Genomic DNA, 18,645 nt, shown 5'->3' with positions numbered 1-18,645 from the left:
CCACGCAGACATGGGGAGAACATGCAAACTCCACGCAGGGAGGACCCGGGAAGCGAACCCAGGTCTCCTTACTGCGAGGCAGCAGCGCTACCACTGCACCACTGTGCCACCCGTAGTTTAATGTGTGCCACCAAAAAAATAAATAAAACCCACGCCATTACACTATCACTGTCAGACTGTAATCTTGACACAAGTCAGCATGAATCCATGAAATTCAGATTTGTCAGAGCAGGCAACTTTTTTCCAATCTTCAATCACCCGGTGTTGGTGAGCACATCCCCACTATAGCCTTCTGTTAGGTCATACCAGCAGCATAACAATATCAGCTTCCACACCGACTGTCATGTGCATTTAGTGATGCCCTTCTGCACACTACTGTTGTAAAAAGATGTCGTTTGAGTAGCTGCCGTTTCTGTTAGCTTTAAGGATAACAGACCTCTTTCATTAACAAGGTGTTTTCTCCATGGAAAATGCCAGTCACTGGGGAGTTTTTATTTATCGCACCATTCCAGATTGTTGTCTACGATGTTCACAGGAGCACAGCTGTTTCAGAGATGCTGGGACCACAATGTTTGAGACCAACAATCACACCGCCGTCTAAGTCATTTACGTCATGCGCGTTGCTAATTGTAATCTTTGGTTGAAACATGCCTAAGCCTCTTGGCCGTGTCTGCATTCAGTTCATTGTGAGTGGCATGATGGGCTGTTTGAAGAAACAGCCTATTCGTGCCAATTAAAAGACAGAACCATGACTGCTGAAGGTCTGTGCATCGGAGCTGGGGGGTCCTCTACAGCGTATCTTCAACCTGAGCCCGGAACAGGGGAGAGTCCCGAGGCTTTGGAAAACATCTTGTATCACCCCAGTCCCAAAGGTATCACATCCTAGTGAGCTGAATGACTTTTGGCCTGTTGCTCTGACGTCACATGTGATGAAGACCATGGAGAGGCTGCTGCTTCACCACCTTAGGCCACAGGTTCAACACGCCCTTGACCCTCTGCAGTTTGCATATCAGGAGAAGGTGGGAGCGGAGGATGCCATCATCTATATGCTACACCTATCCCTTTCTCACTTGGACAGAGGCAGTGGTGCTGTAAGAATTATGTTTCTAGACTTCTCTAGCGCCTACAACACAATCCAACCTCTGCTCCTTAGGGACAAGCTGACAGAGATGGGATTAGATTCATACCTGGTGGCATGGATCGTGGACTATCTTACAGACAGACCTCAGTATTTGCGTCTTGGGAACTGCAGGTCTGACATTGTGGTCAGCAACACAGGAGCGCCACAAGGGACTTACTTTCTCCGGTTCTGTTCAGCCTATATACATCAGACTTCCAATACAACTCTGAGTCCTGCCATGTGCAAAAGTTCGCTGATGACACTGCTGTCGTGGGCTGCATCAGGAATAGGCTGGAGGATGAGGATAGGGACCTAATCAATGACTTTGTTAAATGGTGCAACTCAAACCACCTACACCTGAACACCAGCAAAACCAAAGAGCTGGTGGTGGATTTAGGAGGCCCAGACCCTTCATGGACCCCATGATCATCAGAGGTGACTGTGTGCAGATGGTGCAGACCTATAAATATCTGGGAGTGCAGCTGGATGATAAATTAGACTGGACTGCCAATACTGATGCGCTGTGCAAGAAAGGACAGAGCCGGCTATACTTCCATAGAAGGCTGGCGTCCTTCAACATCTGCAATAAGATGCTGCAGATGTTCTATCAGACAGCTGTGGCGAGCGCCCTCTTCTACTAGGTGGTGTGCTGGGGAGGCAGCATTAAGAGGAAAGACGCTTCACGCCTGGACAAACTGGTGAGGAAGGCAGGCTCTATTGTTGGCATGGAGCTGGACAGTTTAACATCTGTGGCAGAGCGAAGGGCGCTCAGCAGGCTCCTATCAATTATGGAGAATCCACTGCATCCACTAAATAGTATCATCTCAAGACAGAAGAGCAGCTTCAGCGACAGACTGCTGTCACTGTCCTGCTCCACTGACAGATTGAGGAGATCGTTCCTCCCCCAAACTATGCGACTCTTTAATTCCACACGGGGGTGTAAACGTTAACATTTAACATTATACAAAGTTATTGTCTGTTTTTCACCTGCATTATTATCATTCTTTAATTTAATATTATTTATTGTATCAGTATGCTGCTGCTGGAGAATGTGAATTTCCCATTGGGATTAATAAAGTATGTATGTATGTATGTATGTATGTATGTATGTATGTATGTATGTATGTATGTATGTATCTATGTATCTATCTATCTATTTATCTATCTATCTAATAAAGTGTCGTCTGAGAGTATTTCTAAGCTTTAAATGTACTCATTCCCAAGCACCTCGGATTAGTCCAGATTTTACTGCATTGTAATATGAAATCTTAACGTGTTTAACTGGACATAAAAAGTTCAAAGAGACTATACTTTTAACTAAAGCAAAAATCAAAAAATAACCAATTCCGTATTATTTCTTCTTTGCTAAACAGATAATAAATATGATTGATTGCAATAATTTTTAATTTAAAATTCACATGATTAGTGTAATTTGTAAGGGAACAAAAATATACACATCTTACCACCGAGTCTTAAATCTGATGTTGGATTTTTGGCATTTAAGATCTCTTGTTCCATAGAAGTCAGTTTGTTATGTAAGGAGTAATTCTCTTCTACTTTGACATTTAACTGCCTCTCCAGAGAAGCCTACAAATTGTTTGAAAAGACACATCTTTTATTAATCAATGTTCTGTATTAAAAACGCTAAAAAAAACATCTCTGAGAAGTATAATATTTAATATTTAGTCTTCAAGACCTGTCCACATCTGTGTGACTATTTTCTTTCAGATATGCTTTATAAAAATAAACACATTGCCACTGTAAAGATGAGCCATCCTTGTTTCTCCCTTAATTTGACTGCAATACTAGCAAATATTTTGATCACAAATGGAACATCCAAAATGACTATATCGCTGTCCACATTACCATATATTTGCATTAATTAAAAATTCAGCTAAGCATTTACTGTCTACAGTCAGAAATGTTAGTACAGTTTGTATATAATAGCAAAAAACACAAAATTCCTAGTTATTTATAATAAATAGTACAATGTTTATTTGACAGGGAACCATTCTGTCGCTGTTTACAGCGACAGTAACAAGCAAAATATTCATAAGAAAATAGAGGATATTTGTACAGGATACCAACGCATCCAGAGGATCAAGCGATTCACTCGGGACAACCCAAGATGTCGGAAATGGGAACAGTAAGCTTATAGGTTTCTTCTCCCTAACCACTTTTTACAAATGTCTACAGCATTTGCTTACTTTTATATTATATGACTACATTAAGGTTTAGAAGGGGATAAAAGTCAGCATGAAAGGCACTATATCAAACAAAGAAATGATCTTTTGCACAAAAGAGGTGTTCATTGCCTAGAAATCTTTGACACACCTCCACAAACAAATCCTTGAAATTAGGTTGGTGCTAGTAAAATTAGTGAAGAGAAAGATTTAAAATGTAACAAAGATATACAGAAGAGACACACAGTGACATACTATTTGTTGCCGTGCTTGATTTAGCTGAACAGACAGGCCCTCTGTGTCTGATTTATATATATTCTCCTGGTTTTCTTTCTGAATTTGTAGTACTTTATTTTCTTCTTTTAGCTTGAGGATTTCATCACGATATTTTCGGTTGTCCGTTTCTTCTACCATGTAGATTGTTGAAAGGACACTAACGGCTTTACCTGTAAGAAAAGAAAAAAAAAAATGCAAAGCTAAATTAAAAGTTTTGATAAAATGGTGAAGCACAGTGACCCAGTAGGTACTAGTTAGTGCTGCTGTTTCACAGTTCCAGAGTCCCAACGACAGCACTCATTGTGTGCAGCTTGCATGCTTTACTGCACTCCAAAAATGAAGCTACCTAGTAAACTTGTCCTGAATGAGTAAATGTGGTTATGAAAATGAGTGGCTGGGGTGGCACCTTGTGCCCTGTCCAGGGTTGGTTCCTGCTTTGTAATGCCAGGATGGATTGTGGCACCCTGCAACCCTGAACTAAATGTACAGGTTAGGAAATGGTTTGAAACATATGAATATATATGTATACATACACACACACACACACACGCATACATACATATATACAGTGATCCCTCCTCGATCACAGGGGTTGCGTTCCAGGACTCCCCACGAAAGGTGAAAATCTGAGAAGTAAAAACCATATGTTTATATGGTTATTTTTATATTGTCACGATTGGGTCACAGATTTGCACAGAAACACAGAAGGTTGTAGAGACAGGAACTTTATTCAAAAACTGCAAACAAACATTTGTCTCTTTTTCAAAAGTTTAAACTGTGCTCCATGACAAGACAGAGATGACAGTTCCGTCTCACAATTAAAGGAATGCAAACATATCTTCCTCTTCAAAGGAGTGCACGTCAGGAACAGAGAATGTCAGAAAGAGAGAAAGAGAAAAGCAAACAATCAAAAATCAATAGGTGCTGTTTGGGCTTTTAAGTATGTGAAGCACCGTGCGGGAAGCATATCGCTTGACAAAGCAGCCGCAAGTAAGCCCAGCAAGGAAGGGAACAATGTGAAGGTAGTCTTTCAGCATTTTTTAGAGGAGCGTCCGTATCCTCTAGGAATGCGAACAGCTCCCCTGCTCACAATATATTTGAGGAGTTTTATTTAATACGTAATACATGCTCTGATTGGGTAGCTTCTCAGCCATCCGCCAATAGCATCCCTTGTATGAAATCAACTGGGCAAAGCAACTTAGGAAGCATGTACCAGAAGTAAAAAGACCCATTGTCCGCAGAAACCTGCGTTATATATTTAGATATGCTTACATATAAAATCCGCGATAGAATGAAGCTGCGAAAGTCGAAGCGCGATATAGCGAAGGATTACTGTAAATATATTACATATATACTGTGTATATATATATATATATATATACAGTAATCCCTCGCTATATCGCGCTTCGCCTTTCGCAGCTTCACTCTATTGTGGATTTTATATGTAAGCATATTTAAATATATATCGCGGATTTTTTGCTGGTTTGCGGTTTTCTGAGGACAATGTGTCTTTTAATTTCTGGTACATGCTTCCTCAGTTGGTTTGCCCAGTTGATTTCATACAATGGACGCTATTGGCAGATGGCTGAGAAGCTACCCAACTTACTTTTCTCTCTCTCTTGCGCTGACTTTCTCTAATCCTGACGTAGGGGGATTGAGCAGGGGGGCTGTTCGCACACCTAGACGAAAGGGACGCTCATCTAAAAATGCTGAAAGATTATCTTCACGTTGCTACCTTCTGTGCAGCTGCTTAGTGAAGCGACATGCTGCGCGGTGCTTCGCATACTTAAAAGCTCGAAGGGCACGTATTGATTTTTGCTTGTTTGTTTTTCTCTGTCTCTCTCTCTGCTCCTGACGAAGGGGGTGTGAGCTGCCGCCTTCAACAGCTTTGTGCCGCGGTGCTTCGCATACTTAAAAGGCAAACAGCCCTATTGATTTGTTTGCTTTCCTCTCTCTTTCTGACAGTCTGTGCTCCTGACGCGCACTCCTTTGAAGAGGAAGTTATGTTTGCATTCTTTTAATTGTGAGACGGAACTGTCATCTCTGTCTTGTCATGGAGCACAGTTTAAACTTTTGAAAAAGAGACAAATGTTTGTTTGCAGTGTTTGAATAACGTTCCTGTCTCTCTACAACCTCCTGTGTTTCTGTGCAAATCTGTGACCCAAGCATGACAATATAAAAATAACCATATAAACATATGGTTTCTACTTCGCGGATTTTCACCTTTCGCGGGGGGGTCTGGAACGCAACCCCCACGATGGAGGAGGGATTACTGTATATATATATATATATATATATATATATATACAGTATATATATACACACACACACACAGTCAACATGTGCGCATGGGAGGCAGCTAAAGGGTCTAAATGAGAGTAATTCCACACCAGACCAGGGGGTGGCAGTGTGCGCTGACCTTTTTTCCCCCCACTTTCCTGCAGACCGTTCACGGGAGATTCCACCTGGCCCTGATGACGTCACTTCCGGTGCTGGCCCGTCTGATGACGTCACTTCCGCCGTGGAACCTATGAACAAAGAGCATTCCCCGGCCCTTTTGAGGACGTCACGTCTAGGTCCGTGCCTATGGAAGAGGACCCTTCCGCTTCCGCCCTCAATGACCTCACTTCCCTTGCTAGCTTTAAAGCCGTCATATTTACCCTAACTCATCTGTTCTGTTTTGGACTCCGTACTGAGCACATCAGTGTGAACAATTTATCCTTTTGCAGCCAAGAAATATTATACGGGTGGCTGCCCCAAACCTTTATACGACTCTTGCATCTGTTTTTTATGACTATTTGTATTTTATATATTGTGACAGACTGCTGGGGATGGTACCCAGCCGGGACGCCCGAGAGGACCGGAGGAGGGCTTGCGCCTCCTCCAGACCACGAGGGGGCGACTGCCCTGGTTGTGTTGGGGGCCACGGGTGCAGGGTTTGGAAGTCCAACCCTGTAGGGCCCCATGGTCCCCGCCAGGGGCCACCCCAGTGCCTAGAGAGCCCTGGACCTCAGCACTTCCGCCACACCCGGAAGTGATCGGGTGTCCCCTTTCTTCTCATCCCCGAGTCCTTCCTGGTGCGCAGCTGGCACTTCCGCCACACAGGGGAGTGTCGGCGGAGGAGTGTCGGGGAGCACCTGGAGCCCATCCGGGGGTGCATAAAAGGGGCCGCCTCCCTTCAGACAGTGACTGGAGTCGGGCGAGGAGTGGATGAAATCTTGGTGGAGAAGAGTGGAGGCAGCCTGAAGGAAGCAGGCACTGGAAGGAGAGGCCTGGACTTTGGGGGATTGGTGCTGGAGGCATTGGGTTTGTGCGACTGCAATAACTGTAAATAGTGTAAATAAACGTGTGTTGGGAGAACTTACGATGTCCGTCTGTCTGTGTCCGGGCTGCTTCTCACAATATATATATTATATATATATTAAACACACGTTATAGGATATTTTACATTTACAAAGCCAATCTATGTACATTAATGTTTATGTACTTTTACATAACCACTAAATAAAACTGTATATGTTCTCTGTAGGTTAATGACATAACCAAACAAAAGTAATCAAATAAAATATCCCACTATGTTTAATTTACAAAAATGCATGTCCCAAATAAATCCAAATCAGATCCCAGCAATAGAGACTTCCTACAAATATAACAAAGAGAGAGTGCTGACCCTAAAACTGATGTTTGCACTCTCCAAGTGACGCTGCTTTTTGTAATGCACTTCTCGCTCATATATGTGGGCGATCTGCACTGAGACTTTCTATTAATTTACTTCTGAATTTCTTGCTCCCATTTAAACTAATTAAATACGGTTATAACCTGCATGTCCTTGGAGGCGTGGGAATGGTTGAGCCTGAGAGTTAAACCCATGCTAGATCCTTGAGGCAGCGGCACAAGCCACTGTGCCACAATGACAATGCCTGTAGACTCTGCTATTTGATACTGGCCAGAATTTACATTTCATTTCAAGTCCTGGCTTTACAATAAATTTCCCGAACCTGCAGCATGCTTCAAAAAACGCAGTATTGTTTTCTGTGGGTAAGGCAAACTGATTAAAATCTGGAACAAAGAAAAATCCAGGCAATTTAAACTGAAACAGATTACACTTACTCAAAAATTTTTCATTGCAATGTAGTGACTTCTTGCCATTCCAGTACTTATCCACAACATCCAAAAGTGGCTCCAAGTGAACTGGACTGATACGGAATTTCTACAAAATCATAAGAAATAAGAATTAAATAGTAACAATCAAGATGTTATTCTGAAAACCACGACTCAATACTGTGATCAAGAAAGTGCCCTCCAACAAGAACAAGAAAGTGCCCTCCAAAAGAGCAATATAAATTATAAATAACACAGGACACAAAATGACAATGAAAAGTTAATTTATTAATGACAAAGATGTTTGAAGAAAAGTAGGCAGCCATTTACTGATCTGTGTTTAGACTGTCTGTTGTACTTCTGACTCATCACTACAAAACGGAAAAGAATAACAATACCATTTTCATTACTCTAACAGCAGGAGAGTATCTGACAGCTTAAAGCATACTGTATATGGAAGATGAATTAAATTGTGTCTGCATTCCTCGGCTTTACAATGAGGACAAACTAAATACTGTATCTAAGCACCCGGTGGCTGCATAAGAAGAACTGGAAAACTGCTAAGTAATCCATTTGGAATTCCTGCCACTTTCTCTTCACACCATTACATTGCTTTCAAATAATCAACTATGGGTATAAATTTGATAGATATATAATAAAATGTATCTGATTTTGACCTACATTATGTGATATCTCTTTATTCATGAATTTCTTCAATGACATTTTAATTGCAGCTGCTAACCAGTGACTTAAATTAAAGTGACTGATATGTGGGTATTGTTATTAAGAGGATGAATTCCTCTTAAATGAATACAAAACTCATTAAGAAACTATGTGGAGGAGACCTTGTTGGCACCAGCATTGCAGGAGCAGTCATGTGGTTCAGGATGGGAGTTGGACTTGAAGAAGTTCAATTTAACTCTACATTGACAAGCACTGCTTGCCTGGATGTGTTAGTGTGGCTAAATCATCACCACTTCAGAATGTTAAAATAATGACAGTGAACAGTAGTTTCAGACTTACTAGGTAGTGGCAGGAAGACCTATTATGTTATAAACTAGCCGACGCCCGCCATAGCATACGGCGGTGTAAGAATAGGAATGGAAAACGGCGAGAAAGGAAATTCAGAAGTCAAGAAGAAATAAATACTTCTTGAAAGACGCAGTGTGCATATAGAATTTCCAGCCAAGGAGAATTACATGTGAAAGTGATAAATAAATCAGGCTTTCCGAATTTACGTACTATGGCCATGGCATCCGGATAGTTTTGTTGCATGTATCTTAGACTTCCTGGAAATGTGGACAGTAATATGATCATTTTGCAGCGTTTGCTTGCAGTGCGTCTGATAGTCCTTTGTATTGTTCCACGCGCAGATCTTGTTGATCTAATCTGAGATAGTTGAGACGTGCACCCTCTGTTTTAACATACGCATCTATGACGTACTGTTGGAATAGTTTGCCGCTGGAGTGCAAAATACTAAATGTACTCCTCATTGCTAATCTGTAAGCGTAAAATTGGTATTGAGTAAGCCTTATTTGCTTGGCGGTTCTTTTATCGGGAACATGTTGTAAATCTTTGTCCCAGCCAATGTCTCCATAAGGGAATAAAAGTGGGTTAACCATAGGATCGCAATTCATATTGAGTGTGGAAATCTGTTTACAGGAGTTGCCTATGGGATAGATGCAAATGTCCCTTTCGGCAGGCGTTTCGCCATCTTCTCCGATGAAAATTGCTGCAACATTGGTGTGACATGTCGAGGCATTGTATCGTCGTAAATCCTGCCTAGAGGTTTTCCTTGAAAACCATTCGTACAGATGCTGTTGGATTGGACTGAGCGATTTCATGTATGTGTCTGTATGATTTAGCGAAGGGGTTGATGGTTCTGAGCAAGGAATCTAGCTGGAGAAGTACATTTTCGCTGCATGCAGAATTTGCTTTATTTTGTAAGTGTACTTTAGCAGCTTGCACTGTGTCAAAAATATACAACTGTCCATATCCTGGAGAGATAGAAGTGTTAGCGTATAGTGGAGAGATTTGGTGATAAGTTTGCCCGTGTATTTTAAAACAGTATGGTCCGTGGCCAGAAGGTTGAGTTATCTGTGCACCCATGGAAGCAAACGCTAGTGAAGGGTTGTATTCTTGAATGTGTTCACGATCATTTTTAGCTTCTGATGTTTGCTGTGTAAGAAGCTGTTGTAAAGACACAGGTGGCTCCCGCAAGGGTGGTAAAGCTACTTTACCGTTGTGGCAGCACCTCGAGTACTTGTTGGATGTATTACGCTCAGCAGGCCAGTATAGTGCGTGACATGGAAGACGACTAATAGGAATAGAGAAATGCAGTGTCGGCTGCGTGTGAGCGGGACCGGTTTTGAAGTGGAAGCAGGACGAACCAGAAAACAAATACATATAAGAGATGGTACCCTGCTCCTCAGTATAATGAAAAGATGTCCTGGCAGTTACTTGACCCTTAACTAACAGAGAAAACCTGGTAGCATAGGGGTACCTGAGGCCTGAGGAGCTCTAAGCATATGGCCTGAAGGCTTTTATCTCTATATATAACACGCTACTGTGGCTGTCCGTTTGTCTGTCCAGGATTTTAAATCACCTGTAGCTCGCAAACCGTGTGACCTATTGACCTGAAATTTGGTACACATATACTACGTGACGTCTACTATCTGCTTTCGATGCAATGATTGACCTCCAAGGTTATTCCCCTTTTTTAATTTATTGTAGAATCAAGTCTTGGCAGCGTATGGCACATGGGTACGGGCTCCTTTCTCATCCCTACCACCTTCGCCGTCACTTCTCCTCCTCTTCATATCTTAAATCATTCTTGAGGCATATTGAAGACTTAAGTGCCAGCTTACGTGAAAAATTAGGGCAACACAAACACTGACTTAATCAGTTTTAACGTGAAAAGATGCCAACGAAAGAAGAGAAGAAGTGGACCGCTAGGGTGGAGACAAGAAGAACTGCTCAGGAAGCAGCAAGCGCATCAACCTCTGAGCAAATAAATGCTAAACGTACAGAGAAAGAGGATGAAACCTAGGAATGCTCAAGTCAAGCGTATTCACTGCTTATTATTGTGCAGTGCACCGTTACTGGTACAACATAATAGACCCTGAAAAATAGTTTCTGGTAGAGGTCTCAATCTGGTTGTGTAACATTCCCTTTTCTTCTGGTATGCCATTGAACTTAAAGAGTTCTTGGAAGAAGAACAACTGTTCAACTGTCAGGAGGCAGCAAGGCCATTGAAAAGAGGTGAGGAAGGTGAATTTTGTATTCTGCTTGATGTGTGTTAGGCACCCTGTCTGATACTCAAGGGCTGAACATTTTAGTTAAGGGCAGTGGTGTAGTCGTGACTTTATTTTTGTTTTCACTTCTTTATATTTTGTTTTCATCTGTGTACAATAATTGCCTTGCTTCTATTAATAATTTATTATGTTTAGTCTGGGTTTAGGTATGGCTAAAGAGTGCACTTTACTAATCTCAACTCAATATAATGAAAATCAGAATTTAACAGGCTCCATCAACATGGATCTCATCTTAAGACCCAATATAGAATTTAAATATACATAGGGAGCTTTATTAAATTCATCACAGACTACCATACAATTAAAGATCCTTGAAATCTTTATTAAATCTACTCATTGGCACTATAAATGTTCTACTTAGACATATACTATTACACACATTCACATGGCTTCTACGTACCTTATCCCTTGGGAGCTGACTGGCATATGAATAAGCAGCTCTTGTTTCATTTTTTGGAAGCTCATTATGGACAGGTATGGTCTGTTGCTGCTCCCTTCCCCCAGAGGGCCCATTCTGGTTCATCACAAAAGCAGGAGATTCATTAGCTAGTGAAGCTGCTAATTTTGAAGGGTGTGGAAGTGGCCTTTCTACATTTACAGGATCAGACACAGACAAACCTAAAATAATAAGAAGAGAAGTGCTTGAAATTCAGCACACCCAAAATTTATATTATATATAATTTTGTATATTTTATTATATATATATATATATATATATATATATATATATATATATATATATATATATATATATATATACATACAGTGCATCCGGAAAGTATTCACAGCGCTTCATCACTTTTTCCACATTTTGTTATGTTACAGCCTTATTCCAAAATGGATTAAATTCATTTTTTTCCTCAGAATTCTACACACAACACCCCATAATGACAACATGAAAAAAGTTTACTTGAGATTTTTGCAAATTTATTAAAAATAATAAAATTGAGAAAGCACATGTACATAAGTATTCACAGCCTTTGCCATGAAGCTCGAAAATTGAGCTCAGGTGCATCCTGTTTCCCCTGATCATCCTTGAGATGTTTCTGCAGTTTAATTGGAGTCCACCTGTGGTAAATTCAGTTGGTTGGACCTGATTTGGAAAGGCACACACCTGTCTATATGAGGTCCCACAGTTGACAGTTCATGTCAGAGCACAAACCAAGCATGAAGTCAAAGGAACTGTCTGTAGACCTCCGAGACAGGATTGTCTCGAGGCACAAATCTGGGGAAGGTTACAGAAAAATTTCTGCTGCTTTGAAGGTCCCAATGAGCACAGTGGCCTCCATCATCCATAAGTGGAAGAAGTTCGAAACCACCAGGACTCTTCCTAGAGCTGGCCGGCCATCTAAACTGAGCAATCGGGGGAGAAGGGCCTTAGTCAGGGAGGTGACCAAGAACCCAATGGTCACTCTGTCAGAGCTCCAGAGGTCCTCTGTGGAGACAGGAGAACCTTCCAGAAGGACAACCATCTCTGCAGCAATCCACCAATCAGGCCTGTATAGTAGAGTGGCCAGACGGAAGCCACTCCTTAGGGCACATGGCAGCCTGCCTGGAGTTTGCCAAAAGGCACCTGAAGGACTCTCAGACCATGAGAAAGAAAATTCTCTGGTCTGATGAGACAAAGATTGAACTCTTTGGCGTGAATGCCAGGTGTCACGTTTGGAGGAATCCTGGCACCATCCCTACAGTGAAGCATGGTGGTGGCAGCATCATGCTGTGGGGTTGTTTTTCAGCGGCAGGGACTGGGAGACTAGTCAGGATAAAGGGAAAGATGACTGCAGCAATGTACAGAGACATCCTGGATGAAAACCTGTTCCAGAGTGCTTTTGACCTCAGACTGGGGCGACGGTTCATCTTTCAGCAGGACAACGACCCTAAGCACACAGCCAAGATATCAAAGGAGTGGCTTCAGGACAACTCTGTGAATGTCTTTGAGTGGCCCAGCCAGAGCCCAGACTTGAATCCGATTGAACATCTCTGGAGAGATCTTAAAATGGCTGTGCACCGAAGCTTCCCATCCAACCTGATGGAGCTTGAGAGGTGCTGCAAAGAGGAATGGGCGAAACTGGCCAAGGATAGGTGTGCCAAGCTTGTGGCATCATATTCAACAAGACTTGAGGCTGTAATTGCTGCAAAAGGTGCATCGACAAAGTATTGAGCAAAGGCTGTGAATACTTATGTACATGTGCTTTCTCAGTTTTTTTATTTTTAATAAATTTGCAAAAACCTCAAGTAAACTTTTTCACGTTGTCATTATGGGGTGTTGTGTGTAGAATTTTGAGTAAAAAAATGAATTTAATCCATTTTGGAATAAGGCTGTAACATAACAAAATGTGGAAAAAGTGATACGCTGTGAATACTTTCCGGATGCACTGTATATATATATATATATATATATATATATATATATATATATATATATATATATATATATGTTCATTGCAGCAACTCCAAATCGTACTCAGTAGTTTGTATGCCAACGTGCTTGTATTCATGCCTGACAATGTCCTAATGAGATGACGGATGGTGTCCTGGGGGATCTCCTCCCAGATCTGGACCAGGGCATCACTGAGCTCCTGGACAGTCTGAGGTGCAACATGGCAGCATCAGATGGACCGAAACATAATGTCCCACCCAGAGGTGTTCTACTGGATTGAGGTCAGGCGAGTGAGCGTGGGGGCCAGTCAATGGCATCAATTCCTTCATCCTCCAGGAACTGCCTGCATACTCTTGCCACATGAGGCCTGGCATTGTCGTGCGCCAGGAGGAACCCAGGAGCCACTGCACCAGCACAGGGTCTGACAATGGGTCCAAGGATTTCATCCTGATACCTAATGGCAGTCAAGGTGTCGTTGTCTAGCCTGTAGAGGTCTGTGTGTCCCTCCATAGATATGCCTCACCAGACCATCACTGACCCGCCACCAAACCGGTCATGCTGAACGATGTTACAGGCAGCATAACGTTCTCCACGGCTTCCTCAGACCCTTTCACTTCTGTCACATGTGCTCTCATCTGTGAAAAGCACAGGGCGCCAGTGGTGGACCTGCAAATTCTGGTATTCCATGGCAAATACCAATCGAGCTCCATGGTGCCAGGCAGTGAGCACAGGACCCACTAGAGGATGGTGGGCCCACAGGCCACCCTCATGAAGTCTGTTTCTGATTGTTTGGTCAGAGACATTCACACCAGTGACCTGCCTGCTGAAGGTCATTTTGTAGGCTCTTACAGTGCTCATCCTGTTCCTCCTTGCCCATTGGGATTAATAAAGTATCTATCTATCTATCTATCTATCTATCTATCTATCTATCTATCTATCTATCTATCTATCTATCTATCTATCTATCTATCTATCTATCTATCTATCTATCTATCTATCTATCTATCTATCTATCTATCTATCTATCAAAGGAGCAGATACCGGGTCCTGCTGATGGGTTAAGAACCTTCTATGGCCCTGTCCAGCTCTCCTAGAGTAACTGCCTATCTCCTGGAATCTCCTCTATGCCCTTGGGACTGTGCTGGGAGACACAGTAAACCTTCTGGCAATGGCACGTATTGATGTGCCATCCTGGAGAAGTCGGATTACCTGTGTGAGCTCTGTAGGGTCCAGGTATCGCCTCATGCTACCAGTAGTGACACTGACCATAGCCAAATGCAAAATGAGTGAAAATACAGATGAGGAGGGAAAAATGTCAGTGGCCTCCACCTGTTAAACCATTCATTCCTGTTTTGGGGGTCGTCTCATTGTTACCCCTCTAGTGCTCCGGTTGTTCATTTCATAAACACCAAAGCAGCTGAAACTGATTAACAAGCCCCTCTGCTACTCAACTGAACAGATCAATAGCCCAGAAGTTTAACTGACTTGATGCTATATTTGGATTAAAAAGGGTTCCGTTAATTTTTTTTCAGCAGTATACTTTACAGCAGCAGTCTATTTACATTGTTATAGAATTAGGGTGTTGTACTGTGTTAGCCATTATGGATGCAATGAGAAGTGAAGCACATTCTTATAGAACAAATCTTTCACCGATGTAAGAGTAGCTAATGAAAATTAGGATGATATGTAAGCTCTCTCAGCAATTTATTATAATTGGTCCCGTTTTTGATTGATAAACCACTAGTGACTATTCGATTTTGAAATACTGTTACCAGTAGGTTACCTGGATGTGGTGTGAAGTGCCCCCGACCTGTGATTTTATAGTAAGCTTCAGCCTCATCTTGAAATTTCAGATTTGTATCCAAACATGATGCTTTTGGCTGCTCATCTGTGAAGGTCACCCGTATTCCTTCACCAGTTCTTTTTCCATTCTCTGTCGCTTTCTTGTACGTGGCTTTGGCCGCAGGAAGATTAGACTGGTGTCGGAACTCTGGAATATAAATAAATAAATAAATAAGTAGGTAAGCAAGCAAATAAATGATTGAATACTTAAATAAATAAATAAAATTAAACAAAGCATTGGCAGAAATTAGTGTTTCTAAATTTTGATTGGCCAGTTCTTAAAAAAAAAAAAAATGCTCGATAAACGGAGACACCTTATCAGGAAGAGGGCAAAACATTTCAGAAAGTGCAATTTTTTTTTACTTGAAAGTTAAAGCTTATAAACTCTAACAGGTACATATTATTCTCAAAATTCACAATGTCTATTATGAATCCAAGGTGAATGAATTCTTTCAAACTTGATATATAGACTCAATGTAGCTCACATGCATAGTAATTTATGAAAGCTAATGACTTTCATCCCAACTAATTAAACTTAAAGAGGTTGAGAGCGTGCACTGATTCAGCATGTTGCCGCACCTTCCACATGACGAGCCACCTCCGGATCCAAATTAGGACCCAAGTGCAGCAGTGCAACGGGTGACACCTGAACACCACACTAGTCTGGATGAAATGGAACAGTGTCAGGTTTTTTTTTTTTTTTTTACTGTGGCTGGAGTGCCAGTCCTGCCACCAAACCCCAAATTTTCCCTTGCAAGTTGAAGGACCTGCTTGCAGGGCTGGATGCAGGTTGGATTTCACATAAATTTACTTTTGCATCTGCTCATTTTTAATTTAGCCAGAAGTCCAAAAAGAAGATATATACAGGAGTGTAAAAGAAATGCAAGCACTGTCCTTATGTGATCAACAGTGGGCGCTGCTGAGATGTAACTGGGGATTTCAGGATCTTAGTTCAAATATGCCTGACCAGGATGTGAAGAGGGTGCATTTTCTTATATTAAAAGATGGTAAGCAGTGGAGTGTTTGTGGAAATGTGGACGAGCCACCTTACATTTTAGACAGGGGCTTTAGAGTTTACTATACTTGGTATTATCCCAGTTCAGTTATCCTGCCTTTAAGATAAAACCTCATTATTTTTTCCTGAATCCTTGCCAGCCATAGATTTTGTTAATCTTTCTTTGTTGGCCATCTGACCATAGCATGCAAGCTAAATATTTCCTTTCTCATTGTTACAATCTTAAAATTTTTTTATCAATAACCTTTATTTAGTTTTTAACTTTTTTGTAACACTCTTGATTTATCTATTATTATTAACTGCTGTGCTTCTCTGTTGGGACTCAACAGAATCTAAATGGAAAAGAAAGGAGATAAAGGGCACAGCTGCGGAGGTAAGGGCATCATCAGAATACACAAATCACAGTCTAATAGACAGAGAGGGTGACCTGACAAGTATGGCTTACTGATGTATGAAACATATGTCAAAGAAGTCAATTTCTGTTAACTATGGGTGCAGGAATAGGCTTCTCATGATGCAGTTAAAGGAAAATTTGAATAGAGAAACTGTATGGGTGTACAGTACCATCATAGACAGTGACACTATGACATGTATGACTCAGGCGCCACCGAGAGTGGCAGCCTTTTCAGCAGCTCTGTGTACGACTTTATTTTTCTTTTTTTATTGATCACTCCTATCACTTTCTTTTATGTGGATTCATTCCCTGGACACTTTTACTTTTACAACGTGGACATGGATTATTACACACCGAGACTCGTCTATTCAAGTAGTCAACTTCAAGCGCTGAGAACAAATGCAAGTGTCGGTGTGGTTCCCTATTTACCCGACGAGGTAAGGAGGTGGTATCGTGGCAGCAGAGCCGGCACCAAGCTAAAAATGAAGCGGCTTGCGAGAAAGTGGCGTTTTAAGCCTTTGGTGCCTTCTGTGATCGAAATGTAAACTCAATATCAAATAAGAGCGACGGACCGGCTGCGCTGGTGAAAAATGTCAGAACCTACAGAGAATGCAGTTTGTTGTGCTTTTGCAAAACATGGCTAACTACCACCATCCCAGATGCTAACATGGAACTACCCGGGTTTAGCACAGTTAGAGCGGACAGAGACGCAAGTACCTACGGGAAGCACAAAGGAGGAGGACTTGCTCTCTATGTTAATACACGGTGGTGTAACTCTGGACATGTTAACGTCAAAGTCTCCACTTGCTGCAGGGACATCAAACTGTTGGCTATGAGTCTGCATCCCTATTACTTGCCCAGGGAGTTTGGACACGTCATTGTTGTCATCGTGTACATCCCTCCTCGTGTGGACGTGGAGATAGCGGGTGACATCATCCATTCCGCTGTTGCTAAGTTACAAACGCAACATCCTGAGGCGCTTGTGCTAATTGCTGGAGACTTTAACCATGTGACGCTGGACAAAACATTACCTGCCTTCTCCCAGTATGTGGACTGTAACACCTGGGGAAATAAGACTATTGACTTACTGTATGCAAATGTTAAAGATGCTTACAGCGCCACCCCGCTGCTTGCGCTTGGGAAAGCAGATCATAACCTGGTTCTGTTTCAGCCTCACTACAAACCAAGAGTGAGGGTCCTACCTACAACCACACGATCATTCAGGAAGTGGACCCCGGAGGCAGAGAAGACTCTGAGAGAATGCTTTGGAACTACAGACTGGGATATCCTGCAGGGATCTCATAGTGAGAACATTGAAGAGGTTGTTGACTGCACTACCGACTACATCAACTTCTGTATGGACATTGTAGTTCCAGTAAGAACAGTACGCTGCTATGCTAACAACAAGCCATGGATTACAAGTGACATCAAGGGCCTTTTGAACCAGAAGAAAAGGGCTTTTAAAGACGGTGATCAGCATGAGCTCAAGCGCGTGCAGAAGGAACTCAGAGTCCAGCTCAGGGCGGCGAAGGAGCAGTCCAGGAGAAAGCTGGAGCAGAAGTTGCAGAATAACAGCATGAAGGAAGTGTGGGATGGGATGAAGATCATCACTGGCAGCAGCTCGAAGCATAGTGCCACCATCGTGAGAGACGTGAAGAGAGCAAATCAAATGAGCAACTTCTTTAACAGGTTTGACCACCCTAACCCACTTTCACCTCGGAGTACTAAACCCTCCACCCATCCTTCTGCTGATACCAGCATAGGAGAGAGATCCCCACCCACAATTACAGCAGCGCAGGTGGGCAGAGAGCTTAGGAGACTTCGTGCCAGCAAAGCAGCGGGTCCAGATGGAGTATCACCACGACTGTTGAAGGCCTGTGCGTTGGAGCTGGGGAGTCCTCTACAGCGCATTTTCAACCTGAGCCTGGAACAGGGGAGAGTCCCGAGGCTTTGGGAAACATTTTGTATCACTCCAGTCCCAAAGGTATCACGTCCTAGTGAGCTGAATGACTTCCGGCCT

The 18,645-nt window shown here is 42.3% G+C and overlaps 1 protein-coding gene across 1 annotated transcript in view; it reads right to left on the bottom strand.

The window, feature by feature from the left end:
* cep72 (centrosomal protein 72) overlaps positions 1 to 18,645 on the bottom strand; it is a 40,719-nt gene that overhangs the window by 6,706 nt on the left and 15,368 nt on the right. The window contains exons 9-13 of the mRNA XM_028817704.2: positions 15,158 to 15,364; positions 11,395 to 11,612; positions 7,690 to 7,789; positions 3,559 to 3,749; positions 2,584 to 2,707 (exon numbers count right to left, since the gene is read on the bottom strand). Of these exons, the coding sequence (XP_028673537.2) occupies positions 2,584 to 2,707; positions 3,559 to 3,749; positions 7,690 to 7,789; positions 11,395 to 11,612; positions 15,158 to 15,364 (840 nt within the window). The remainder of the gene's footprint in view (positions 1 to 2,583; positions 2,708 to 3,558; positions 3,750 to 7,689; positions 7,790 to 11,394; positions 11,613 to 15,157; positions 15,365 to 18,645) is intronic.

The sequence above is a fragment of the Erpetoichthys calabaricus genome, chromosome 13, assembly GCF_900747795.2.
Source record: "Erpetoichthys calabaricus chromosome 13, fErpCal1.3, whole genome shotgun sequence".
NCBI classification, from domain to species: domain Eukaryota; kingdom Metazoa; phylum Chordata; class Cladistia; order Polypteriformes; family Polypteridae; genus Erpetoichthys; species Erpetoichthys calabaricus.
Note: the sequence above shows the minus strand (reverse complement) of the source record. Positions and strands in the feature narration are given on the sequence as shown.